Source organism: Neopelma chrysocephalum, unplaced genomic scaffold, assembly GCF_003984885.1.
Source record: "Neopelma chrysocephalum unplaced genomic scaffold, ASM398488v2 Primary Assembly neopelma1_126, whole genome shotgun sequence".
NCBI classification, from domain to species: domain Eukaryota; kingdom Metazoa; phylum Chordata; class Aves; order Passeriformes; family Pipridae; genus Neopelma; species Neopelma chrysocephalum.
Genome location: NW_020897788.1, coordinates 582,352 through 610,045, shown reverse-complemented (window position 1 = coordinate 610,045; position 27,694 = coordinate 582,352). Strand labels below are relative to the sequence as shown.

Below are 27,694 nucleotides of genomic sequence, written 5' to 3'. Positions count from 1 at the left end.
AACATTTCTCAATCTTAGTAACATTTCTAAGCCTCTGCATTATGCCATGTGAGGTATTAAAAATTTTATGAGCAGCATTTTCCAACTCAGTTTCCTTAAGTTCAGCTTCCAAGTCCTTGCTGAGGAATATAAATGGAGAACGCTGGATTTGCAAGGGTGTGGAGTCGCTCTGGCTCGCACGGACCCAATGGACACCTGTGAGCAACTGCAGTCTTGGAGCATCAGACTGGGTTTATTTAGGTGGCAGGTATCAGTTTAACCCCCCTCATATCAGCTTAGCTCTGTGCAGCCTGGGCTGGCTCCCCCAATTTTATTGCTGTGACTGAAGGGTCAGTGATTTGTAAGATTGTATGCGAAAAAAATCCCTCAGAAAACCAGACCCAGCTCTGCAGAGTTTATACTTGGAAAACTTTTGTTAATTTACAAAAACCCACCCAGTTCAATCAATACAATTCAATCAATATTTTATTGCTATCTAAGTAAGAATTTTATTATGAACAAGTCTCAGTAGGTGTTGTAATGTTAATGTTACCAGACATTTTGTGGTAGCACAACTATACTCATGCAAGACCTTCTTGACTGCTGTTTGCATACTGTGCCTTTTATGAATCCATTTAGTGCTTGCTCCTCTCTGTTACTTTCCCTGCCATCTGTACAGTATCACTGACCTTTGAAAGTCCTATTGTTTCTGCAAAATAAGCTCCTGTGAATTCAGGATAATTTATTGTGCTAAAAGAAATGTCCCAGTATCCAGCAAAATAAGCTTTACAGAATGTCTAATAACTTGAAATTTCCCAATGACACTTTAAGTCACTAAATGTATGTAGAAGGTCACAGGTGCCCACTGTTAACGTTCTGGCACTAAAAGTCTGTGGGCAGGGCGCTGGAGGAAAGGAGTCCTTTGTGCTGGGAATTGCTGAACTGCAGGGAAACCCCCCAGGAGTCGGCATCATTAGCATGAGCTGCATCCACAGGGCCTGCAGCATTATTCTGTATTAGCAGATACTTCTATTTTGGATGTAGGAGTAATTAAATGTTGCTATCTTCACGGTGTAGCTGATTATTTAATATATTCTAAATTGAGAGTTTACTTTATGAATTCTCACTGCTGGTATGGCCTTGAATACATCATAGGGTTTGATAGAGGGGAAGAAGACAGGCTGAAGCCAGCTTCCAAGAAGGGGAGAGGCAGCTGGAATGAAGGTCAGTGTTACGCACTACTTGTCCCTGGTGACTTGGACTTTATGTGAGCCATTCCAACCCTTTTCTCAGCAGGTGAATAGTGGGGATGAACAGACTTGACACAAAGTTTCCCTCTGACCCCATTCCTAGTTAGTGGTAACAGCCAAGAGATGTGCTGGGAATGGACCTGGTGTGAGGAGAAGGATTGGCATTACAAAGAAATAAAAGAGGTGGTGGCAGTTGAGTTCCTCGCTGAGAGTTGACCTAACACCAGATTAAATCACTCACAACTGGAAGAGAGACTGAAATTCCCCATTTACAGCACAAGATCAGGTGTCAGTAGGACACAATGCCTGTGGTGGGTTGACCCTGCTGGATGCCAGGTGCCCACAAAGCAGCTTTGTCCCTCGGCCTCCTCAGCTGGACAAGGAAGAGAAAATACAATGAAAGGATCAAGATGAGGGCAGGGAAGGTGACTCAGCAGTCACCTTCATGGGCAAACCAGACTTAACTTGGGGAAAAACTGATTTAATTTGTAGTTGCCAATCAAATCAGAGTAGGGTAATGAGAAATAAAACCATGTCTTAAAAACACCGTCTCCCTACCACTCCCTTCCTCCCTGACTTTACTCCTGATTTTCTCTGCCTCCTCCTCCCCAGAGGCACTGGGGGACAGGGAGTGGGGGGTTCTGTCAGTTCATCACGTGTTTCTGCCACTCTTCCCTCCACAGAGGGAGGACTCCTCACACTCTTCCCCTGCTGCAGTCTGGGTCCCCCGTGGGGTCACAGGTCCTGACAGCAAAATTGTTCCAGCATGAGCTTAGCTCTCCAAAGGGCCACAGGTCCTACTAGAAGCCTGCTCTAGGGAGGGCTTCCTACAAGGTCACGGCCTCCTTGGGGCATCCACCTGGGGTCCTGCACAGGTTGCAGATGGATCTATGCTGCATGATGAGCCTCCACAAGCTCCCTCTCCATCATGGGCTGCAAGGGAATCTCTGCTCCAGACCCTCTTTCTACCCTGACCTTGGTGACTGCAGAGCTGTTCCTCTTTTGTATTCTCACTCCTCTCTTTGGCTGCAGTAGCACAGTGTTCTTTATCCCCTTCTTAAATATGTTATCCCAGGGGTGCTACCACCATTGCTGATGGGCTCAGCCTTGGCCAGCAGTGGATTGCCTTGGAGCCAGCTGGCATTGACTCTACTGGAGATGGGGCATGCTTCTGTCAGCTTCTCAGAGAAGCCAACCCACTACCAAAACCAGGCCAGTCAAACCCAAGCATCTTCTTCCCTACCTTCTCCTCAAGCTGCAGCCACTGCCAGCTGCCCATCACCTGTGGCTGGAAAAACAGACTGGCAGAGTTAGGGAGAGGTGACCTTGCAGTTTGGAAGCACTGGTGTTGCACAGAAGCCAGGCACTATGGAAGGGCCAACTTTGCTCAGAAGTATCTCTGGTTTCATGGGCTTCTTCCCTGGAGATACTCAAAATCTGGTCACAGATGGCCCCGAGCAAACTGCTTCAGCTCACCCTGTTTGAGCAGAGGGGCTGGACTTGGCCATCTCAAAGGGCCCCTCAACTGCAGCTATTGTGTGATTTGCTAGTTCCTTTCCCCAGCTTCTTGTTTTGTTCAGTCTTCCAAAAAGAAGGCTCCCAGTGAAACATTGCATCTCTTAGTTTGGGAAGACACAAAATTTGAGGCTGTGTGTGCATTTTGACACAAAGTGCACTCTGTGCAATGCAGAGTAACCAGGTTTTGCAGCAGCACACTAATGATGAATGGCTGATATTGCCATGGCTGTGTTCAGCTTCGTTTCTGATGGAAGATTACCTCAGGAATAACACCCTCTGCTATTGCATGGCTGCTAGTTTTTTTCTGTTTCGGATGGGTTCAATTGGGGTTTTTTTCTTTTGTTCCTGAAACACTCTGACTTTATTTTTTTAAACGAAAATCTCTCTCAGATCCTTATCCCCAAATGACTGATCAGCCTTAACAAGCAACCAGACTTGCAGAGCTGAATAACTTAGCAAGAATATAAAAACAGCCATCTGGGAAAAGTCTTGTCAATTCTTCAGAACCAATGCAGAGGTATTCCAGGCACATATGTAAGAGAGGTTAAGGTGGGTTGGCTGATATTCCTCATTTTGACATAGAGATTGATGGCTGGTGTGAAGACTGAGTATACCCGTTTGAGCTGTCATGGGAATATATCACAAAAGAGAATCTGTGGAAATTTAAATTGTGGTAGAGAAACCCCCCCACCATTTCATGCTTCTTTTTCTAGAACAAGCCTTCTATTTTACTAGAAATAATTGTTGTTTTTTTTTTAACTGTGAAGGCTTATTTGGCTACCACTTTTGGAAAAAAAAAAGTCAGGGGAAAACATAACTTAGATATGAAGTAGGACTGTTGCCCTGCACTGTGGTTAAGCCTATATGTAGACTTCAGGTGAAAAGAATGTGCTGAATTCTTAGAAAGGAGAATTGGCAAATAGATTTCTCATGGCAGCTTCATTCTTTTAGAATTTAACTATGTATGCCCACTGAAGGATACTGTCAGACTGTACTGGTCATAATGGACCATCATCATCAGAATAGTTCCAGTATTCCCCTAAGTTTTATTTTACAGCTTACCCGAGAACTACATCAACCTGCCTATCTGATGCAGATTCCCAGGGATTTGGATGAAAGCCACACATAACCAGCATTAGAGCCTGGCAAGCTGGCTATGACTGTCTTTAATCCATGGTAGGAAGCTAGGCAAGGTTTTAGTTAGAGAGGGCCAAGTCTTCAGGCTGCATAAATGAACTGTCTCATTGAAGTCGACAGAACGATGGTGACTTAAATAAGCTGAAATTCCAGCCCAGAAAGGGAACGAGGCGGCAAAGCAGTGCAGGGCAGGGAGTGATAACAACTTTCAAGGAACATCTCAACAACTTGCAGATTGATTCTGGGCATTACTTACATCCTGGTTGGACATCTCCCAGTATGGTCTCTCCCCGTAGGACATCACCTCCCACATGACAATCCCATAGCTCCACGCGTCACTCGCTGAAGAGAACTTGCGGTAAGCGATGGCTTCAGGAGCAGTCCACCTTATGGGGATCTTTCCACCCTGCAAAACGTGTTGAAAGCTTGTCAATATGACCAGAATAGGGAATGGCACATGTTTAAAAGAAAAGAAAAAAAATATCCTGGATGCTGAGATTCTACATTCTGACTTCTATCAATTTGCCTTGTCAATTTGCTGCGAGTGGAAAGGAAGAAATAAACTTTCAGAATCAGATGAAAATTTAGTTTCATTTGTATTCTAATTCACCCAAACCAGCATTTTGTGAAAGAAACCAAACCTCAGTTCAAAGAATAGAATGCATTTGAGATAATTCATGTTTGTTCAGTCATATAATTAGTCGGAACTCACTCTTTGATTGAAAACATCCCAAGCCTGAAATTCCAAGTTCATTGACATTTAAAATTTTACCTTAAATGAAACAGAAGCGTCTGCTGCAAAATGGAACACTGAAAGCTCTTAATACTATTATGTAATCAGAAAGGAAACTCTAGGCTTTCTATTAAGCTTTACATTTGAAAATATTTTCTAATTCTTATTGTGCCCTTTAAATATCAAGCTAAATAGCAAACCAAGTGTGTTGAAAGATCTTAATAATATTATGTAATCAGAAAGGAAACGATAGGCTTTCTATTAAGCTTTACATTTGGTAATGTCTTCTAATTCTTGCTGTGCCCTTTAAATATCCAGCTAAATAGCAAACCAACTGGGTTTCTAATAGGCATTTCTTTAGAATATTCAATGGTTTCATTCTGCAGCTTTCAACTAAAAATCCAAGTGCCACCTCAAAAAAAAAAAAAACAAACTGGAAATCAATCACCTTTTCTCTGACATTGATTCTTTAGACCATTGAATCTCTTCTATTCTCCCATAATAATTTATGTATGAAAACTACATTCCCATTTCAGAGAAAGGTATTTCCTCTCCAGAAACATTGCCCTTTTCAAAAGCATATGTTTAATATCATTCTCACTGAACTCTTTAAAAGAAGTAGAGAGTGAGAGCAGTGTGCTGAAAGTGCCACTAGATGGTAGAAGGAGGCAGTCAGTAGAGCTGAGCTCACTCGGCAGCAGTTGCTTTCAACAAGCAGTAACAGATTCTGCTCAGCGTTATAATTGTATTTCTGACAGAAACAAAAGAAGAAATGAACTAGAACATCCGTCTGGCAACTGAAGAGAAGCCAAAGTTAAAAACAAGTATGTAAATCTCTGTTAATTTGCTTTGAATATATAAAAAATTGTCCTTGAATTGTTAAGGCCTCACTCTGGCTGACTGAGAAGCTGTTTATTGTACCAATAAATTGTTCAAAGGCCAAGCTCTGTGTCTGTGGTGATGTGTCACTAAGCCAACTGCTCCTCTTTGACTCTCACTTGCTGACAAAAAATGCATGGTTAACATTTATGTTGTATCACAGTAGCCAAGATGTCCTTTGTACCGTGTTACATTTTTTTTCAGCTGCTTTTTTAAAGCCTCTGCTTCCTCACTTGTGGTAAACTGACTTTAGCAGTAGGAAGGTAAATGTAAATCTGTATTTTTTGCCCAAGTACCTCCACTACCCACCTTTTCTTAATCCATTAACCTGGTGGTCAGATCACTCTTCTGGCAGGTCAGAGGTGCAAAAGGCTTTATGCCCCCCCTGCTGCCACCTCTGAGCCTGCCCTTATCAGGGTGTGATGCTCTTTGTCCCTTCCTGGTGCAACTGTTCCACTTGGGAAGCAATTGCAAATGCTTTTTGGGTACCAGCATGAAGAAACAGGGTGACAAAGGAGAGCTGTGATAAGACATTCCTCCAGGAAAGACCAGGCTAATTTTTTGTCTCTTCCCCAGGAATCTTCTAAACAAATTGGGTAAGAGCACTTGATATTTGATCTCATGGTCTGGTTGCAGTGGTGTTTTGGTTGGATATGCGAGTCCAGGTTTCCTGAGGGAGTGGAAAAATTAGCTATTCAATTCCCCAAATGTACACCTTACACTGGAATGTCCAACCAAAAAGATGTGTCCTCTGAGAAACAGGCAGTTTTAGGGTCTAACTGCAGAGTATAGTTCAAAGGATCTCCTCACAACACAAAGTTATGGGCCTTATCCTTTTTACTGGCTTGGGTTTAGTCCTTTATTTCTAGCTTACATAATTCTATCCTTAGTTTCCTGGCTTCTGCAGGTTTTTGGGGATATTAGTTTCCTGGCCTGCCACATGTTCATGGTAGGCATTTTAACTCCTTCTTTGGACCTGGGTACATGTAGTTTTTAAAAGTTAAACAAAAGTCATGGTGATCCACATCACAAAAGACAATCCTAAACACCCTCCCTCATCAGCAGCACTTGTTTCAACACAAGAGTTCACCATCTGAACCTTGTCTTACCAAGCAATCCCCCTTGGTGGCTTTTGCTTTATCCCCATTCAAGAGACTTCCTGGAGTGTAGCACCAGTATTAGAGGGAGGATGCAGAAGAAAAAATTTTCATACTTTCTTTCCTTGTCTCAGATCTTATCAGATCTCAGATGATGACAGGTTAAAAAAATGTCTACCAGCTTAGATGATTAAGTTACTGTAAGACTTTGTTTATCAAGACAAACTAATAAATCAACAAATTTTCTATGTGCCAGATTCCTAATCTGGAGAGCTTTATTAATAATTCATTATTTTTTTTAATTTTCATGAAAATTCTTATGTTAATAATTAAATACCTACTTGTAGGGAAAACACAAATCTATAAATGAAAATAAGAGGCATTTGGATATTTATAGATTTTGCTTTTAATGTTTATAACATAGTATGAATAACATTAGAGGAAAACTGTCTTTAAACCATATCCTTTTCATAAATCTGATTTTGTATTCTCAAATTATACTCAAAAGGGAAGGCATATCTTGAGCAGCATTTGAAGCTAGCTTTGTGACTACTGGCTAAATATAAATGAGTTTTAAAGAATCTGATCAGACTCTACAACCAGTTTCATGATGCATTTTTACTGACTGATCCCTTTTGGGCTGAAACAGTAGTGGCTCATTGAGTGTGAAAATGAGACTGGAGAACAGAATCTTAAGCAAATGCAAGGTAGTTCACATTCAAGGGCACAAGATGTGTTCAGTGTTGTAATGTAAGATAAAATCCTTTTGTGCTGGCCCTAATGACAAAGTGAAGCAAAACCTCTAAAATTTTTCCAATGGATTCATCTTGTGTATGAAGATGTTATGTTCATAAAGATGTAGATTTCAGAACTTAATTGTGTTTGCAGAATACCTTTTTGTGCAAAAAGGTTGTTTTATTTTTTGGAAAACCATTCAAAAGGCAGAGATTGCAACGTGACTACCTTAAGAGATGTATATAACTGAACAGCAGTAATAGCTGCTCATGCATAATAAAAGAACACATAAGGTTTAGAGTAGCTGAAAATATATTTCCTGTTTCTGATTAGAGTAATAAACAGTGTTACAGATATTGGATATGCCTTTTTACATTTTGATCTAACTGGGAAAATAATAAATGCAATACTGTTTACACAACTCCTCGCCCTCAAATTAAGTTAATTTATAAATCATCTACATTGTACTACTACAGCAATGAAATCTGTCACAGCTGCCCATATTAGAAAGCCCTTATGCAAGTCCATTTTGCTTTTATTTTATTCTCTCTCTTTTTGGGGGTGGGTAAGAGGGGCAGAAGGGGTGTTAGGAACCAAATTGTTTTTCTGCATCTTCTCATACATTAATAATGGTATCAGTGACAACCTAATTTTATTTCCACGTAGTGAAATAGCACTAACTCTGCTATTCAAATAATTAGAATTCAGCCTTTTTTTCCCTCCATGCTGCCAGCTGAACAGTGTCTATCTCCTGATTTTTTTTCTTGATTGTAATTTAATAAGCAATTTTACCATGCAGTGTCAAGCGTCCCCTTGGAATTAGAATATTAGGCTCACATTGCTTAGCTTGGAGAACTGCTCAGAGACCAGCCCTTGAAATGAAATTTTCCCCCTCACCCACACCTGCACATGCTCACTTTCTCTACAGAATTGGCAACAGCACAGTTTGGCACACATTTAAAGGCAGAATTGGAGTTACATGTTGCAAACCACCTCATTCTTTACCTCAAACTATGCATGAAAGAATGGCAGCCTTCACAAAATGCCATTTGTTCTCTGAGCTGACAACACCAAAAAGTGCTTGTCATCTGTTATGTGGAAAAACTACAGGGAGACAACTGACACTGAGTCCCACAGGCCACAACTGCATTTTTGCCACTCCCATTTGAGTTTTTTCCTTATTTTACATGTTAGACATCTTTCTGAAAACAGGAGGTATTAACAGTTCCTTTAATTAAAAATCTAAACATATTTCAAAGCTCCGGAAGAACAGTGTGCCTGGCAACTGTGGCCCATTATCCTACCCAACAAAGGTTGGGATATATCAGCAAACTCAAAATGCCTGATGTGAAGAATGACAGAGAGGGCACAGAAGCAAAGAAAGAAGCCTTTTAGATGCCCAGAACTTTTGGCATGCCCTGCTAGCTCATTAAAGTGAGGAGTGATGCCCCTGAGAACCTTACAAAGCTGAAGGTCAGGTGGGTGAGCTTCTGCTCCATGAACACAGGAGCAGTCAGGAGCAGAGTGAGTGCATCAGGCTCATCATGTCCCAGAACCAGCAGCAATGTGAAATAAATGCCTGTTTCTGTCGAAAAGCCTGTTCTGTGTTTTCCTTGAATGACAGACACTGCAGAGCGACTGTCACAGAGCTGGCAGCAGGTTTCCTAAATGCTGAGGACCAAACCCATCAGTTCCACATGCACAGACATCTAGAACTGTCTAATCCTAGGAGAAAAGGTACTGAACTATGTGCACCATTAGTCTGATCTGGCACAGAAATTCCTATGCATCTGTCACTTACTGTTCCTTTATGTGTGGTGTTACTGAATCATGCAATAATTTTCCATGACATAAGTATAGTATCTGTCTTTTTCTCTACCCCAAAATGACAGAAACATGGGGGAAAAAAAAAGAACTTCAAAGTGAAGAGGGACAAAAGTAATGAAAGAGGTTAGTTTTAAATATTGGACATAATTCATCATTCCGTACAAAAACCTTCTGCCACTTTACTGGAGCAATGCTTTTATTTGATGCTCAATTTTTTCATGTGCAAAGCTGCAAATAGTCAGAATTTAGCATCCTCAAATCATAATTTAGAAGTATTCAGAATTATTGACAGTCTTCTCTAGTGTCTATTGAAATATCAGAGAAACATGGCAAGATAACAAAACTGCTCTGAAAAGGTATTTCAGAATTTGTGCTCATTATGCCCAATTCCAGTCAGTTCTACCAGTCTTTCATTTCCCTTGGAATTGAAATGAATAAAACCCCCTGATTTTCAAAAAGACTGGATTTGCTTTTAATCTCTGGGAAAATATTAATTTTCTTTCAAACATCTTGATTAACAATGCTGAAGTTAAATATGTGGAACTTGATTTTTTCCTCCTAAGTTAGCGATCCGAATTTTCAGAACAAGTTATTTTTGATTTTGAGAACACATCAATTTTAGTGAATATCAACCCCTATACTGCACATCTATTTGTGTCCTCCAAAAGAGGGAAAGCTGTTGATGGATGGAAAGCATCAGCACCTGAGATATTGGCAGAAGTAAAACAGACAAGATAAAATGTCTATCCACAGATCATCAGAAACACTTCACATTGACCAGCATTAATATGAGAGGTGAATCAGGATGCTTCTTCAAAATACTCCACCTCAGCCTGTCATTTTGTGTCCCTACAGGCCATCAGGTGGATGAATTGAGTAGAGGGGTACACACATGCAAACCTCCAGAAAGACAAGATATACCCAATCCTATAATATTTTAGATAAAAAATTAAAGAATTAAAATGTTAAATTTCTTTGCTAAAAATCAAAGAACTATGAAATCAAGAACACTCTCTACACCAGCAGAGATTCTCATTAGCAGTAGCAGCAGCATCCATTTCCTTTGAAACAACACCCTTCAGCATGCACTCCCTTGCCTGTTCTGAGGCATTGATCTTCACTTGGGCTGAGAGATCATAAGAAGGCTGATAAAAATGCATAGCTTTGACCCTCAAAATCCACATAAGTGAAACGGTAGTGAATAATTCTGACCACTTACACCTGTCCTGAATTCGTATTTTCTTGACAGCGCAATTTAAAAAACTCTATAGAATGACAAAGTTACGGCAAGTACAAGTGGTTAATGCCATTGCCTCTTGTTTGTGTAACTAACTGGAGTGTGCACACCTTTTCTTGTTAGACATGATGCCTTTATCTACATGGGGCTCATTGAAAACAGATTGATTTTTGCCAGAAACATTAGTTTTAAAATATTGGTTTGGTTTTTAAGCAAACAAAGTAATTCGTTCCAGAGATCAGACCAAAGCCAAGGTGAATCCAGCAAATCCAAACAGCTTCAGTCCAACAGAGCTGGGGCTGGCCAGCTGCTGTGTTGCTGGAGCAGGGATTGATGGCTCCAGGCTGGGGTGGAACAGGGTCCTGTGCCTGTGGGAGGAATTCCTAGTGGAGGCCAGGCAGGCCAGTAAGGACTGGTGGTGTCCTCAGAGCCCTGGTAAGGACCAGACAAGTGTACAAAGGCAGAGAAACACAAGTATTTGCAAAATCTCTTCGAGGCTGGTCTTTTGAAAGGTAAGAGGCAGGTGGAGCCAAGGAGTTTCATAATGTTTTAGAGAGTGGGACTTTACAGTTCTTTAGGATTAAGAATGCACCAGTGAATTTTCCAGTATTGTGTGCTGGGGCCCCAGTCACTGAGAAACCCTTTACTTCTCCAAAATTAAATATCAGAAGCATGCATCTCTACCAAATCCACTTTAGAAACTATAGCACTATTTGACAGCAATGATAGGAGAAAATGTCATTTTTCTTGAGACTAATATTTCTGGCAAAGATCTATCTCTTTTCAAGAGCATCAATTCCAAGCTATCTGCCAGCTGTGTCAGCACAGCTCACATTACAGCTGGAACCAATTTCTTCCCAGTTACTCCTACAGAGTCCTTCAATCTGCACATCCAGCCCCATCCACTTTGCTTACACAAGTAGTGCTGCTATCCAAGTCAATGGAAAAGGTGAAAAGGATTTGTTCTGAGATGCTTATTTAAAGGTTGCCTTACGTTGCACAACTCTGTAACAAAGGAATTTGCTACAAGGTCCATTCTTCCAGCAGAACGGAGTTAGCAAACACAAATATTTCTTCTGCACCCAAGTAGTTTAAGTTGAGAAAAAAAAAGATGTTACTGGGCACTGTCCTTTCTTAAAAGCACCATGGAAGGCTTGTCTCTGAAATTATGCCCCGACTTGCCCAAAGCTTCATGAAGTGTTTATTATTGGATCAGAAATAAAATGTTACCATGCACTGCTTGAACACTTCGTGTCATTATCCCTCATTAACGATTTCACAGCTAGTGATTCCCACACTCACATCCAGCTGACATGCACAGCAAACAGTTCCCATGCTTCAGGAATCGAGTGGCCTCTCTCTGTGCTTCCATAAGATCATTCATACTCTGCTGCCTTGCCCCCAAACCCCCTTGCCATAATTCCTTCCACACCATACGATTTGAAGTGACCAATAAAAACTCAGAAGCATATGGAAACTTGACAATTGAGGCCATAGTAAAATGTATTTAAATGTAAAATTGACACCATATAGGCTGTAGTATTGTATCCAGTAAACATTTTCATAGCCCATTCTTTGGGATGCTGTACTAGAGAGAATGTAGGAATGTATATATTGAGTTCAGATACAAATTGTTCTGGAGTACATGAGATTTTATTTATCTAAGGCTTCTTCAAAATTTATGCTAGAAAGAGGTTGGAAACACCACAAAAATTAGGCTTTTCCTCTAAGAGTTACAGTGCCACACAAAGATGATGATCAGAATTATTACGAGGCTGAGCTACTCTGCAAGTATCACTGCTTTAGTTTTCACCCCAGCTGCTTCAGGAAGTGCAGAGGAGAATTAATATCTTAGTAACTGATGGATTAAGTTTTCTGCTCACATTTTTGTTAGGTCACTTTTCATTTCATCCTGAAGGAGTTTGCTGGTTATTTAAGTTTCAGTCAATTCATGGATAAGTAGCTGGTCAAAAGATAGGAAACAAACAGTCAGAAAGAAAAGGTCAGTTTTTAGAGTGGCATCCCCCAGAGATTGATGCTCATGTCCTGCTGGCATTGTACATAGAATTCATAATACAGGCAGGGCTGTGAACACATAAGATTGTGCTGGGAATCCAAAGGTATCCATGGTAGTAAAGATGATGATGATTGACCACAAAAACTGGCCAAAGAATCCTAGGATACTGAGTTGAAAACTGAAAAAATGCCACAAAATTCAGTGTCATAGTGATGCCCACATAATAAAATGCTCCTGACTTTCCATAACAAATAACATGACTCCGTACTGAGCTATCACTGTTCAAGATAGATCTTGTGGTTATAACACAGAGAGGTGGCCCTGTAACACTATCAATTCCCTTCTCAAAAGTAGACTAAAGGGGAAAAATGGAAGGGAATTATAAAAATAATGAGGAAAAGAAAAAAGCGTGGCACTTTGGAAACCCAGGATATTCCTGCATACTGCTTACTGATCCCACAAGGATACATTGAATCACAGAATATGGAAGGGACCATCAAGGATCATGGAGTCCAACCCTTATCCCTGCACAGGAACATCCCCAAGAGTCACACCATGTGTCTGAGAGTGGTGTCCAAATGCTTTTAGAGCTCTCTCAGCCTTGGTGCTGTGCCCACTGCCCTGGGGAGCCTGTTCAGTGCCCAACCATCCTCTGGGTGAAGAACCTTTTCCTAATATACAACCTAAACCTCCCTTGACACAGCTTCAGGCCATTCCCTCGGGTCCTGGTCACCACAGAGAAGAGATCAGTGCCTGCCCCTCCTCTTCCTCTCATGAGGAATACTGACAGATCTGTAGAAAAAGACAGGATGAGTGATAAAAAGTATAGAACAAAAAAAAAAGTAAAAATGGTCCATACGATCCTGAATAAATGGATTGGATAACAGATGGAGAGCAGAGAACCAGGGTACCTCAAACATAAATGGCAAGTAGCAGGTTAAAAACCTTAACAAAACCATTTTTTTTAAAAGAAACACTGTTATGGGATGTCATGGACTCTAAAAACACAAACATCTCCAAAAGCAACTCGGTAAACTTTTAGAAGAAATATTCATGACAGATATTACACATAAAGACCTCCCTCTGATTTAGAGAAGTCTTTCAGCCACAGACCACTAAAAGCTCGATAACCTGAACTAAGAATGCATCACGTGCACAGCATGTACACTCTTATTATGGTCCTGCTTGGTATCTACTACTTGTTTGCCTTTAGGAGACAAGCTTTGGAGCTCACCAGCGTTGTGACTGTCTGAGTCAGGCCGTCATTCTCTTCCTATGATTTCTGTTCACTTGCAGTTAAAATATAAACACGTGGTTAACAGTGCAACTGGAAAAAAAGTGGGTGATGCACGTGTCAACAGCATTTTGGGGAAAAGGAAGTTTAAAAACATTAAAAAGTTATTTTTAAAGGAAGTCACCCAAACTGGGGTGTTCTTTGATGTGCAACAGTGTGATTGTAGATGGCTATCTGAAAGATCACAAGGTATCTGTTTTTTTGTTGTTGATTCTATCTCTACATTTCTATGTCTCTATCCATGTTTATGGATATTCTTTGTGACCAAACGCTTTGATAAAAGAAAATAAACAGTTCTACTGTTAGTAAATGTTAGCAAAGGAAAAAGGACCAGATTCTAAGGAGAAGAATCTGTAAAAGTATTGCCCTGAGATACTGGGGGCTGACTACTGGATGAGCATATGGAAGACTTGTGTATACTCCATAGAGACATGACAGTGTCTTGTAAAGATTTGGGTATCATATCTTTCATCAGCAATAAATAATTTCATTTAGGAAAAAAAAGAGAAAAAAAAGGAATAAAAGCACTCCCAGACTGTTGGAAAGCATGCAGGTTTCATGTCTCTAAGTGAGCCCATACTGCACAAAAATATGGTTTATATATTGTAGGGGAGATGGGAGGACAGATGGTGATGAAGGTGAAGCAGCTGAGTCCAGGGCCATGGATCAAGAAGCATGACAGGGGCCAGGGACCTGTCAAATACTGGGCACCACCCTGTCCTTCCATCTGGGGATGGAGAGAGACAAAGATGAGCGATGGCTTGCCAAGGTGAGGATGGGCAGTGAGGCTCATCAGAGAAGAGGATGGTAACCAGCTCTTTCTCCCACAATAAGCCAAAATGCTCCCAGTGCCACCCTGCTGGTTTTCCAAGGAAATGAGGTGTACAAGCCACAGCTGCACCCCCAGCACGTCTGTGTGCCAGCCAACCCCCAGGCTGGCACCTCTGAACCAATGGCAGTTTCAAGAGACATGGATGGTGGAATGGCAGAGATAGGAAAGACATCAAGGCTAGATCAAATCACCTGAACATGGGTCTGGTGTCCCTTCAGGCACTGTCACTTGCTCACTAGCTGGCACTTGAGGAAAATGCAGGTCCCCCGCTGTGTCGTGTCTGCCAGTTCTCTGCAGAGATCTGTTTGCCCGTGGTGTCCCAGAGAGAATTGGACCTCTACACATGGGCAGCTGATCCCTCACGTATTTCCCACATATTTAATGAGAACCATAACCAAAGCAAAGCAGAGATCACAGTATTTCTCCTGATGGAAGAGCTCAATATGCTACCACACTTCTGGGCCAGGCAGCAGCTTGGGGTTGATCAGGTTGCACAGTTGCAGGCACAACATAAGTTGCCCAGCTGGCCAACATTTGGACTGCTAGGGAGACAGGTGTATGGATGTTGAAGACTTATAGGTGGTTTGATACTGTATGAGGCCACAGGGACATGGAAGGGACCAAAGCTTTACCAGGGAAGAGGAACTGGTGGAGCACAGCAAGAAGCTGGAGGTACTGTGAAGGTGCCATGGGAGATTCTGAGAAGACCAGAAGTTACACTGTTGGGGTTGCAGAAGACAGCCTGAGAACTAGAATAACTGCATCATGAAAATGAAGTTGATGGCTGTAATGGAGCCCTAGGATAGAGGGTATAATTAATTAGCTTCTGGTGAAATAAATTTTTCCTTATTGTCTTACCACGGAACGCATCCACTTGCAGCAGAAGGTACAACTCAGCATTATCATACTGTGACACAAACACAGATGAAGCATATCACCAAAAAATTTCAGAGCAATGAACACACAAGAGTAGTTCTCAGTCCAAGTTAGGGCTGTTTTACCACAGAGTTTCTCTGATATTTCTCTCTGGTTTAGTGACATGCTGGTATTGCCCATAGATCACTGCAGCATGGCAGCATGCAACTTGTTGAATGATAGGATAACCAACTGTTTGATGATGAATACTTTGGTACAGAAATGTGGTGGAGCCTTCCTGCAGATCTCCATATTCAACTACATCAACAGCTGGCAACTGTTTGAATAAAGGGCACTGAACATCAAGGTAGTTTCTACCTCACCATCAGCAGTGACTTAGCAGAACAAAGTAATGACTGATGCAGCTCCAGTCACACTAATGGCAAGGCCAATTTAATATATAGTGTTTATACAAGTGTAATATTGGTTTACAGACATGGAGAATCTGCTTCTGACCTTTACAATAGCAACATTTCCCAGACTTTTGTACTTCTTTCCTATACCTTGATGTATTTTACTTTAGGATGTTTGTGAATCACAGCACTGGGATACTTTTGTCCTCTAAGTCAGTTAAATTTTCTCCTCATAATCCCCAGATGGCAAAACACTTTGAGTGATACTCTACTAGATTATGTTTTTCTGATGATGCATCACACTAAATCGTCATCTGACTGATGATAATAAAATGGGAATAACATATTAACATAATTTATCATCTCTGTACCTTGCTCAGGGGGTATTTTATTTTATCATGTGATATATTAGTTGTCATTTCCATGATATATTACAGTAAGACATTATCAGAAGGAAACATTTTGATGAAGTAGCACTTGGATATAGTAGAAATTGGATATTGCAGATTTTATACTTGGATACTTGAATAGTGGGAAAAATTTCTTCAGCTCCAGGGAGACCTCATTGAGGCTTTCCAGGACTTGAAGGGGGCTTATAAAAAAAGAGGGGAGAGGGACTTTTTGCACTTCTAGATAGTGACAGTACAAGGGAAAACTGTTTTAAATTAAAAGATGAGAGATTTAGATCAGATATACTGAAGAAATTCTTCCCTGTGAGGGTGAGGCCCTGGCACAGGTTGCCCAGAGAAGCTGTGGCTGCCCCATCCCTGGAAGTGTCCAAGACCAGGCTGGATGGGGCTTGGAGCAACCTGGGATAGTGGAAGATGTCCCTGCCCATGGCAGGGAGGTTGGAACTATGTGATCTCTAAGGCCCCTTCCAACCCCAAACATTCAGTGGTTCCATGACTGTTTGCTGACATCAGACTTGCCACTGGTGCTAGACCAGCTGTGGTTTATCTTGGAATGGTAATTTCCATGAATTTCTGTACACCCTCTAAGCAGTGGTAACTTTTTAAAGTGGTAACTTTTGCATGACCTTCATAAGTTCACCAAAAACTTCATCAAAGTACCTGAAAACTGTTTTGACCTTTTAGATGAAAAATGACCCCCAGTATGTTTACTTCACTAAAAAAAAAACAAACAAAAAAACTACCTAGTTCAAAATCATGGAAAACAGGGAGTTTTCATTTTTTCTTTTTTCTTTTTTTTTTTTATATATTTTTTTATTTTTTATTTTATTGAGAAATGGTAATTTTTCAGAGGTAGGTCATCAAATGACAAAGCCTCTTGAACCACAAATTCGTTGAGAGATAGCCAGTTAAATAATTTTTAGCATTCATTTATGCCAAAGCTGACTAAACTCCTGCCTTCAGGCACAGGTGCATGTCAGTCATGTGCTTACATGGCAAGCTTGCAAAATATATGGGTGCAACTCCTGCAGGAAGTGGTTTTGTGTACTACAAAAATCATATGCACTGACATTTTCTTTTTTTTTCAATCATCTGAGTTACATTTATGTACTCAAAAATGAATATATGCATATATTCATATATAGATAGGAAATGGATTTCCAAATCTCTGGTGGACAAACAAAGTGATATTCATTCCAACAGGCTGCTCCAGCACAGCTGTGCCTGCAGCATCTGAAGGTAAACTCTTTCAGATAATAGAATTGGGGAGGACAGAATAAATCAAAAACATTCAGCAGAACTTAGTGACATTTTAGGAAAAAGCATTTTTGTCCTTTGTCTGTAGATAGATACCAATTTACTCTCTTGCTTCCCCTTGATTTCTGGATTATGACCTATACTTAAGGAAATTAAATATCAACAAAATATGAAGTCGTGAAATACTAATGCACAGTTTTGATTCCTTGTTTTTAAGGTCTTTTGTGTAAAGTGCTAAAGTTCAAGCTTATCTTCAAACCCAGAAATTCATATCACTTCAAGAACCAGAATGCTAATCAAAACCACCTACTTTCTCATTCACAGCAAAGTAGGGTTTATTTTATAACACACATTCCTCCATTGCTTGTTTTGGTGTAGACTGGAAAATTCCTAGAGTAGCCTGGTGATCATTCTCAGTAATTCTCAACAACCCACAGGGTCTCTTTAATTCCAGTGAAAGAACTCGAATCCTTCAAAGGCTGGGTATCACACTTGCACCCAGCAAAGCAGTTGTATCAAGATGAAAAACTTGTCAGGTGAACTCTGTGTTCAGTGATTTAACACCCCCGAAAACAACAATCAAAAGAAGCCACCATCCCTTATCAGCAATTTCCAGAACTGCTTGATTTATTCCAGGTACAAGAGAGCTGACTAATTACAACCCTAAGAATGTGCTCTGGCAAATGGATCTAGATGAGCCATCTATCCTCCTTAACAAATTCCCACACCTTCTGGCATACTCTGAAACTTTCCCCATGACTAGAGCATCAATATCTCTGCAGCATGTATTCTTTTAACTAATGAAAGGGAGATTAGGCTGCACTTTTGGCATAACTCAGCCTAACTTAAAAAAACCCGAAGTTATGCCCTCCATCCCCCATCACACAATCACCTATAACTTAACACACACGTCCACTAAAAGGAAAAATCAGACCAACAAATGCACAATTTTATTCTCTTGAGTCAACATACTTGAGTTGTTCACTGGGCCCTCACATTTTAGTGCCTCATTTAAGTGTTTTTCTCTTCACAACCAAGCCTCGGTTTTGCTATGATGGGCTGCAAGTGATCATTAATTAGGCAACTTCTGCTGTTTCTAGTGGATGCTACAGATCTTTAGCTTTTAAATGTGTCCACTATTGCTTCTGCTGATTTATCTTGGCTGAAAAAAAGAAAGTAGAACTCCAGTCTTACTCTGTCTGGGGTCATAGGATTCAATCCAACATCTTTACCTCTTGTTCCGTGGTTTTAGGCATAATTTTTAGTGGCAGTATCTCACTCCTTTTCCCTTTTTCTGTTTACAGAGAAAATGCAATTGCAGGTGGCTTCCTAGTCATCCCCACGTGAATAGACATTCCCTTGTTTTACCTAAACTGTCTTTTTCTGAGGCTTATGTTTTCCACTCCAGGTTCCCTTTGGGATGCTGAAGTGATCAGGGTCTTAATTGTCTAAATGAAGTTGTTGACAACATTCTCTTAGTCTTTCAAACCCTCCCTCCCCTTTCCATCAACAGTTTGGAACTCAAATAAACAAACAAACAAAACCCTAGAACAGGGGAAATATGAGTCTCCAACTTCTCCCAGCTCTGTAGAGTCAGTCAATGGAAGCAGTGAACTGATCAGTGTTTATGTGCATTGCTTTTTTGCAATATACACAGTGTGTCCATGGACTAATGCCATGGTATTTTATGGCACATTGGGTCTTTTTTAAGTGCTTCGAAATCTTTCAGTTGTTTAAGATTTTCAGCAATAAGATATGGGCGATTGCTGCTTCATTAAAAATCTATAACAAAAATAAGCCTGAGCATGCTTAAATAGTTCTGTTTATTTTGGCATCTGAAATTGCTCAGTGTTGAAACTGCCTTCTTTAGATACATGATAATCACGGCAAATGCACCATAGAAAAATCTGGGGTCAGAAAAACAATTTTGGTTTTTATTGTTGCTCAATCATCTTCATAATTCCATAAAATTATTGATTTTCACGCTTCCTACTTGATAAGTATTTCCAAAAACAAGAGGTGATTTTGCTGAAATTTGTTAAACACGGAAAGGGTGCAATAGAACTGCTTAACCATTTTGCTCTTCAGCTTTACAGCTCATAACTAATTACTCTCATGGCAACCCTCTGAAGAATCTCCTGTCTCCATTTAAAAGCAGGAAAAACAGAGGTTGAGGACCATCAAACACACGGAATACCTGTAACTGCCACTAGAATTAACTGGATTTCTAGATGCTCATTGTTACTGAAAATGGGCTGTAAATATTTATATGGATAAAAGTGCAAGGTAGAAGAGCAAGAGCCTCTGAAATAAAGGTCCAGCTTATGCAGTTTCTGGCTTCCTGGGCTGTGCCTCCATCTCACAGTGGAGAGAGCTTTATAATGGATTCTGTACTCATAAAAATAAAAGAACAAATGTGGACACCTTTCGCCTTCACAGTGTGTTCACTTAAGTAAAAAAACATACAGATTTTAAAGAATGAAATATTAATAAGCAAAACAGAACCAGTTCTAATGTGGTACAGAAAAATGTGGTACTCACCAGGAAAGGATAAACTATGTGATGCAAACTTTAAGAATTCCACCTTGGAGGAATCTTTATAATACCTACCAGTCCTGTATGATATTCCACATACAACTGAGAAATGTTCCTAAAGTTATTCAGCCATGGTAACATATATAAATCTCTAGACTGTTAATGATGAATTATATTCACTTTACTAAATCAAACCTTTCCCTCAGTGCAACACTGGGACGCGTCTCCCGAAACAGAACGATGTTGATCTCCTATCTCTGATTTTTATTAAATACAGACACCAGTAGATATTTAACCTCTAAGAACACACAATCTGTTCCATTTTCTTTACTCAGTTTAGCTCAAAAGATTAGAAAGCAAGCTAATAATAACTTCTCTTTTCTGCTATTTAACTTGCACGCTAACTTTCATAATGAAAATTCAGTGCCATATTTTAGGCTTGCATTTGTGGGGTTTTTTATTTATTTTCTATTAAATCTCATTCCTCTTACCATTAATTTGATTAAATGCACATCAGCACTACTAAGCTGCAGGAGCAAAATGTTGGTGTTATTGTGTTGCTGTGGGAATTGTCATCAAGCCAAATTCACAGATGTTCCAATGAACATGCAGCATTTGGCCCGTTTCTAAAATAAACATCATAGTTTACTTAATCCACAATGTCACAACCCTGTATAAGTAAGCAGTAAGATCAGTTAACTGCCCTCGCCTTCTCTGTCTATACTTTTTAAACCTGACACAAAGCAGGAAGCAAAAGTGAAAAAGGCAAAATTAGGGAAAAGGGAAAAATCCGTGTGATTTTCACACCTCACGCAAGATTGGGACTATCATGATGTGGCCTCTTTCAATATTTACTTACAAACAATGAGGTAGGTAGAAATATTTATGCTCAGAAGCAGAAAAAACGGTGAAATTATATTTAGAAGCTGGGTGGAAATGAGGTGATTGTGATGGCTCATAAGTGTGGGAACAAGAATCCTCATGAGGTCTTATCAACTTCTGTTATGTTACTGCAAGATATTGGCCTATAAAAACTTAATAGGACAGAAAATTGGGATTTGGTATTTGGAAGCACTCTGACATAAAGAAAACAACACGTGTGCATACATGAAGCAATTGTTCATGAGCAATAAACAGCCAGGCCCATGGAGATGTTAGCAACACAGCCACTGCAAATAAAAACATGGGATGCTAATGAAACCTAGAGGAACACTTAACAGCTTGGAGGTGCTGTTCATATGGACTATAAAACTGGTGTTACACAGCCACCAGGAAGAGCTGTGTGCATATATTAACTATGTAAAATAGCCTTTTCCCACAGAAAATTGTCAAAACACACATCTTTCTAATAACAGGATAAGATCTTGGGTGTGGAGAGGTAGGTTCCACATAAATGCTTGTCCCAGCCTTTTCTTCCATGAAAAACTATGACCCAAATGGCAAAAGTTCACTCTACTTTTAACAAGTACTTTTAATACTTTTAGACCTTTTAAGACACAAGTTTTTAAGGTTTTTCACCTTACAAGAACTAGGGGAAAAATAAAAAAAAGAAATGTGCAAATATTTAAATCCCATGATTATTCCAGGAGCTGATTCTCCTCAAAGAAAGACAACTCAGAGTAATATCAGACGTGCTGGTGAGTGAGATGGCAGCAGTTTGTAGAGCCCAGCCTGTGCATCTGCTGTAATTAAATTGGCACACAAATTGAAGCATGCAATGTTGCTATTTCTCTTAATGGAATAGACCTTCTGAACAGAACTTTCAAAGCCTGAGGTAGTCACCTTTATTTTGATGAGTCTTTGGTGCGTCACATCAATCTTGACTTGTAATTTTGTACATGCTTTATACATTTCTTTTTTACTGCACAGATTAGCAAAGAACATCACTTGATATACAGTTAATACAAATACCTTTTACTATTGGTTATAAATCAGCCTGTGCAAAAAGCCTGGGACAATACACCACACCACAGGAGGAAACCTAAAAGGAAAAGCTCAAGTCCCTGTTAAAAAAATTACAATATCCACAACTCTGAGGAGATCAGGGATTCAATCATATCCCTTTATTTCAGAGCACCTGCTCACAAGGCAGGGCTGAACTGACAGTTGCCTGGATTTATAAAAAAAAAAAAAAAAGCAAGCATCAAACACAGTACAACTGTGTTGTAATGGAGAGAGTATTCCAGAGGAAGCAGTTAAAGGAACCTTATCTAGTTGTGCTGGCAAGAAGCATCTAGAGCTTGCTGCCTTTGCCCTGGGGTGTCACACTGGCTCTGGTAGGGATACCAAATAAAAAGGAAACAAAGCAAAAAAATCACATGCAAAAGGACAAAAATGATTACAAACAAAAAACAGTCCCTGCCCTCTTAGAACTGGGAAAGTGGAAGAAACTGAGGACTTTAATTGGGACATAACACACACTTGGGTAGGAGCTGTCCATGCATCAAACATTCTCATTTGTGTACCTTATCTTGGGGGGGGAAAGTACATTTTCCCACAACATAACATCTGCAGCAGTGAAACAGGATTTCTGATGTGACTGGGTATGTAGGGCAAGGGGAAAAATATGTTAATGGTAGGTGGTTGGAATAGCAGACTCTAAAAAGGTATGAACACCACAGAGATTCAAACAGGCTTCTGCTGTCATCTCCGAGACCTCCACTGTGGCAAACCTTCCCACACATGAAAAAACTTGTCAAAGAAGTCAGTAAGAAATTTCTTATATAATTTTGCTATCTCAAGTATAATAAAATGGGTATTAAGATGAGTAAGTTCCCACAGCTGAACCTACAATATACTTTTAATAAGAGTTTGGCTCTGCCTTTAGGAATAACTTTACAAAAAAGCATGCTTGAAGAAAGATCTATAGCTTCCCTGTTGTGCTCTCTAAGCATTTTTCTTGCCCTTCAGTCAGGAGTCAGAGCAATGATAGGTCTTCTTAGAACAGGAAAAAGGCAGCAAGATGGATATTTTGGGTTTTCCTTTTTTTTTTTTGTGCATGTGTGTGTGTGAGGTTTTTCTCATTGTTTTTGGTTTTGGGTTTTTTGTTTTGTTTGTTTTGTTTGGGGTTTTTTTGCTGATGTTTTTGTTTGGTTTTTTTTTTGTTTATAATTTTTTCTTGTGCTAAAGGTGAAAGCCCTGGGGCAAGGTGGTGTGGTACCTACGATTTTACTTCTGATGGAGGCCCCCTTGCTTGGCATGCTGCTGACTCTGCTCAGGGAAAAACATGTTGGGAGAAGGTAAGATGTGGCAGGCAAGAGAGCTTGAGAAGTTCATGTTGGTCTGGGAGGATGTGTCCTGAGCAGCAGGCAGCCAAACCTCAGGGAGGAAAAGAGGAAATTCCCAGAGATGAGGAGTTGGTATCATTCATACAGGCACTGACTAAGCCTGACCTGCAAGTAAGATCTGCATGTTTGCCCAAAATTCTGGCTGACTCAGGGTCCTGTCACAAACCTTTTCTTCTCAGTTTCCAGTAGGGACTTAAAGCCCTGAGAGAGGGGAATTCTGGAAGGATGCCTGCTGACATTAGAATATTTAACCATGGAAAGGTGGTATCCTTGCATGTCAAATTACTCTGTGGATTGTTCTGTCACCTCCACATAGCAATGTGATATTACTATTCTGGGGGGTATAGTTAATGCTAAAAATATATACAGTCCCCTCCATCATCCTTTCCTAATTAAAAAGCAGATGTTACTTATGGTTTTGCTTCTGGTGGAGGCCAAATGTTCCACATGCAATCTGAGAGAAGCAAATATATTAAAAACTCAACAAATTACTACCAAAGTTGTGGATTCCAGTGTATTTCTTTCAAGAAGACTGTAGCAGATCTGCTAAACAATTTATGAGCATGACAGTTTCATGAACCTTTTGCAGCTCCTGTTTAGAAAAGACTTTGAAAAGAAAGTCTGCACACAGTGTGCATTCATTTCATTGAATAATTTACAGTGTACTGTGGTGTGGGGTTTTTTTCCCTCCTTTATTCTATGAACTGAGCAAATTTCAGAAGCAATACTATGCAATGAAATATAGTCCTTTTGTTAGTCACAGCTGTTGGGTGCATCTTTCTATTTCCTCTTTTTCCTGTACCTCCTCTTACTGTAACATTGCTGTACCATGAAAAAACGGATTATTTGATCTAGAGACTGAAGGAATCCCGGAAAGTTTTTCAATCTTTTTGATAAAAAACCCCAAAAACTAGTGCAGGAAATGTATTGCTTATAACAAATAATTCATTTGTATGGGATAAAGCCTTCCTGTTTTAGCTGGAAACACCCAGCATGTCTCCAGCACAAAGGAACACAGTGCAGAGAGGAGCTCTTGAGAAGGAAGTTCTGTAAAACAAAATTTTAAAGCTACAGAGTTGAGCAGTGGAAAATTAAGAAAGGATAGAATTAAATGCAGTTACACAGTGTTAATAAAATTGCTGTAATAGGCTTCTGTGACATGCCTGGGTGCTGTAGGATAGACTTTTCATCTCCCACCTTTTTGCAACTCCAAATGTTTAGAAATAACTAACTTAGTAAAGGTCGACCAGTATATGATATATTCTTTTAATTTAGAACAGTACTACTAAAGCAATTGTTACTCAAGGCAGTTACACACAGGCTCTCTCAACTTCTGGGAATATGTTTCCATCCATAATCAACATCTGCATATTGGAAAAGTAAGTATCCTGAATAAACCATAGCCCCAGCACAAGAGCTGTTTACTTTTGAAACAGATTTGAATTACTTAAATTCCTGTAATGAACTATACTAAACTTATAAGGAATAGATTAGTCAGGGAGATGTTTCTGATAAAATTATACCAAAAATTGAACCAAGGGAACAAAGACCAAATTAAACTTTATATTGATAACATTTACTTAAAGATGTTGTTACACATAATTATTTATCAACTTGATAATTATTCTAACTTCTTAGAGAAAAGGCTGAAGAGAGTCACACTAGATACTCGATGAAGCTAATGATTTAATCAATAATTTGCTGAAAATTCAATGATCAATTCAGAGAAATATGTTTTAAATAAGTACAAATAATACAAAAATGACATTACAATGATTGTATAATGTTTATTCACTGATGCAGAATGAAACCAGGGCCAGACTGGTTTTCTTCCTCAAAGGAAGAAATGACTATGAACAGAGAATGTCTGCCTACATGTCAAATCCATAGTACTGCTCCTGTAATTTTGGGAGTATATCTGCACTGAAAAGCCTTCCTGTGTTTAAAAATACAATAAATTAATCATAACCATGACATTGCTAAACAGTCTGAAATAAGAAGAATGTCTAAATGTCATGGCTGACTTGCAGGATTTGGGCATAAAACTAATACATCCTTGGAGTTCTCTGTGTGTGTTATCAGAATGAATTTAAAGGGAGTCTGAGTAAAGAGGGGTAAATATTTCATATTTGTTACCAGCTTCCTTATTTTGGAGAAGCATTTTTTCTTGGACTATAACTGGCTGTGTACCAAGTGTTCTGTACTGGCCACGAGAGCTACAGCGGGAGAAAGAGCCAACACTCTCAAGGTAATTGTTCATGTTGAATAACAGCTTATCCATGTCTGGGAGTATTTATTTCACTGGAAGCTCTGAAGATTTGGGAGTTATTCAGCCTGACTAAGGATAAGCAGGCTTTTAAGGAGTGTGTGCAACACATTTATTCTGAGATTTACCTAGAGCTTTTTTTTTTTTAAATAAGGAGTAAGTTGACTGCATTTTTATTCAAAAGAGTTTGCATTAAAAACCTCAGATGTGGATCTTCAAGAGGAAATTTAAATGAAAAGCAGAGTGCTTGATGGAAAACTAAAAGTGATAGTTCCAGTCAGAGGGTCTAATATAATACAAGTTGCATTGAAAAGAGAAAATAGAGGAAGCAGTAACAGGTAATGCACTGAGAGTGAAGACAGAAGCAGATAGAAATTAGGGTAGAAATGAAAGTGCAGTTAGTGATATGATGTTACAGCAGAAGGTTACAAGTCTCATCTCAAAATGCACTTGAACTGATTTCACAAAAATGATGTAAAATCAAAGCAGTAAGCATGGTCACATTACTAAGAAGAAAACTAGTTTTCCCACATAGTTTCAAGTCTCCACATGCCTTTATTTCCCAATACCACACATTTCTTTGTGAGATCAAGGAAGCAGGTTCATCTAATGCCTCACTTGCAAGGACAATTATTTTAAGATAGCAGTGAAATTTGAGTTGATTGATGACTCAATTTGCCTCACCTATTACTCTGCAAAACTGGCCCTAACCCTCATTGAATGAGTTCCTGACATTTGAACTGTGAACCAAAAGCCTCCTGTGGAATAGGCAGTGATTTGAACACGTGAAACAGTTTGTAGGAGAGAACAAAAAGACAAGAGATTTCTTTTTTTTTTTTTCCTAAAAGCCCCCACAACTGAAAACAAAAAGCTGAAGCTCTACAGTAGAAAAAAGGGGAACGAGGAATCGAGAATATGAATAACTAATTTCCTTTTCATGCAGTAATGCACACACAGTTACTGCACATAGATTTTTGGAATTACTTGAAATATAAAAAATACCAAGTTGTGCACATGTGGCTTTTTTAATATTCTGCCAATGAAGATGTGCTTTATGTCAGGAGGCACGAGATTCTGCCACCTTTCCAGCCACAGTGGGGCAGTCAAGGACAAGACATAAGATTTGCCTCTAGAGCGCAAAGAACAGACCAAATATTTTAGATATTAAGGGCAAAATCCCAAGTGCTTAGTCAGGCAAAACTCCCATTGGCCTCAACAGGAGTTTTGCCTGAATAAGTAGTGAGCACTGGCTATGATGTTTGACCTAGATTTATCATTCACACAAATCTAACATGTTTTTGAGCCAGACAACCACTGTGCCACAGTATTCCTGTGACATTCTGTTTAAAGGAAAACACGGTAACAGTTAACTATGGATCATCCCTCATGTATATAATCATGAATCATAATCAAGATAATATATAATCAAGAACTCACAGCTGGGCAAGGAGCTGCTAACTTGAAAGTCTACCAAAGAGCAAGATTAGAAAGAATCCAGGAGACTAAAAGTTTACCTTTGCAAGGCTTTGGTAATCTGATAAACACAGAAAAGTGCACAAGTGAGATTCCCAAGAGCTTGTGTATGACTGAAAATAGTTTGGCTTTCATTTTTGTAAGAAAACAATTATTTCTTTCTGTAGTTATCCTTCTGATTTAGGGCAAATCACAATTCCTACCTGGTCAGTGAAAATTCCTGTGGTTGATTTCACCAGGGATTAATTTAGGTGAATAACTAGGTCAGTCTCGTTTGGAAGTTAACATTTCAGTTACAGAAATATGAAAGGAGATCAAGTGTAACATATGTGCCTATCTTGCTTCAGAAACCTCCTTCTGTAATTACAGAGTCCCATTTACAACAACTTTGATATCATGTACAGGAGAAAGATTAGAATTAGTATCAAAGTGAGCAGAAAAATTCATAAGCATGAGAGACGTGCGTGGTTTTGACTTCCTTCTTCTAGGTGAAGTGAATATCAAAACCTTGACATCAGCAGCAATCAGACCATAGTTTCCCCCTTAAGGGCGAAGGAGAGATGATGAAACATGAATATTGCACATCTAAACACAAAAGTAAAAATCATACCAAGCAAAAACTCCACCCTTTCACATTTATTTGTGTCTACCCTTTGCAAAATT

General features: G+C 39.6%; 1 protein-coding gene across 7 annotated transcripts in view; it reads right to left on the bottom strand.

Annotated features, from left to right (window-relative positions):
• EPHA6 (EPH receptor A6) overlaps nt 1–27,694 on the bottom strand; it is a 444,142-nt gene that overhangs the window by 10,088 nt on the left and 406,360 nt on the right. For all 7 annotated transcript variants that reach the window (XM_027698393.1, XM_027698390.1, XM_027698394.1 and 4 more), the window contains one exon: nt 4,141–4,290. In XM_027698393.1, coding sequence (XP_027554194.1) covers nt 4,141–4,290 — 150 coding nt within the window. The remainder of the gene's footprint in view (nt 1–4,140; nt 4,291–27,694) is intronic.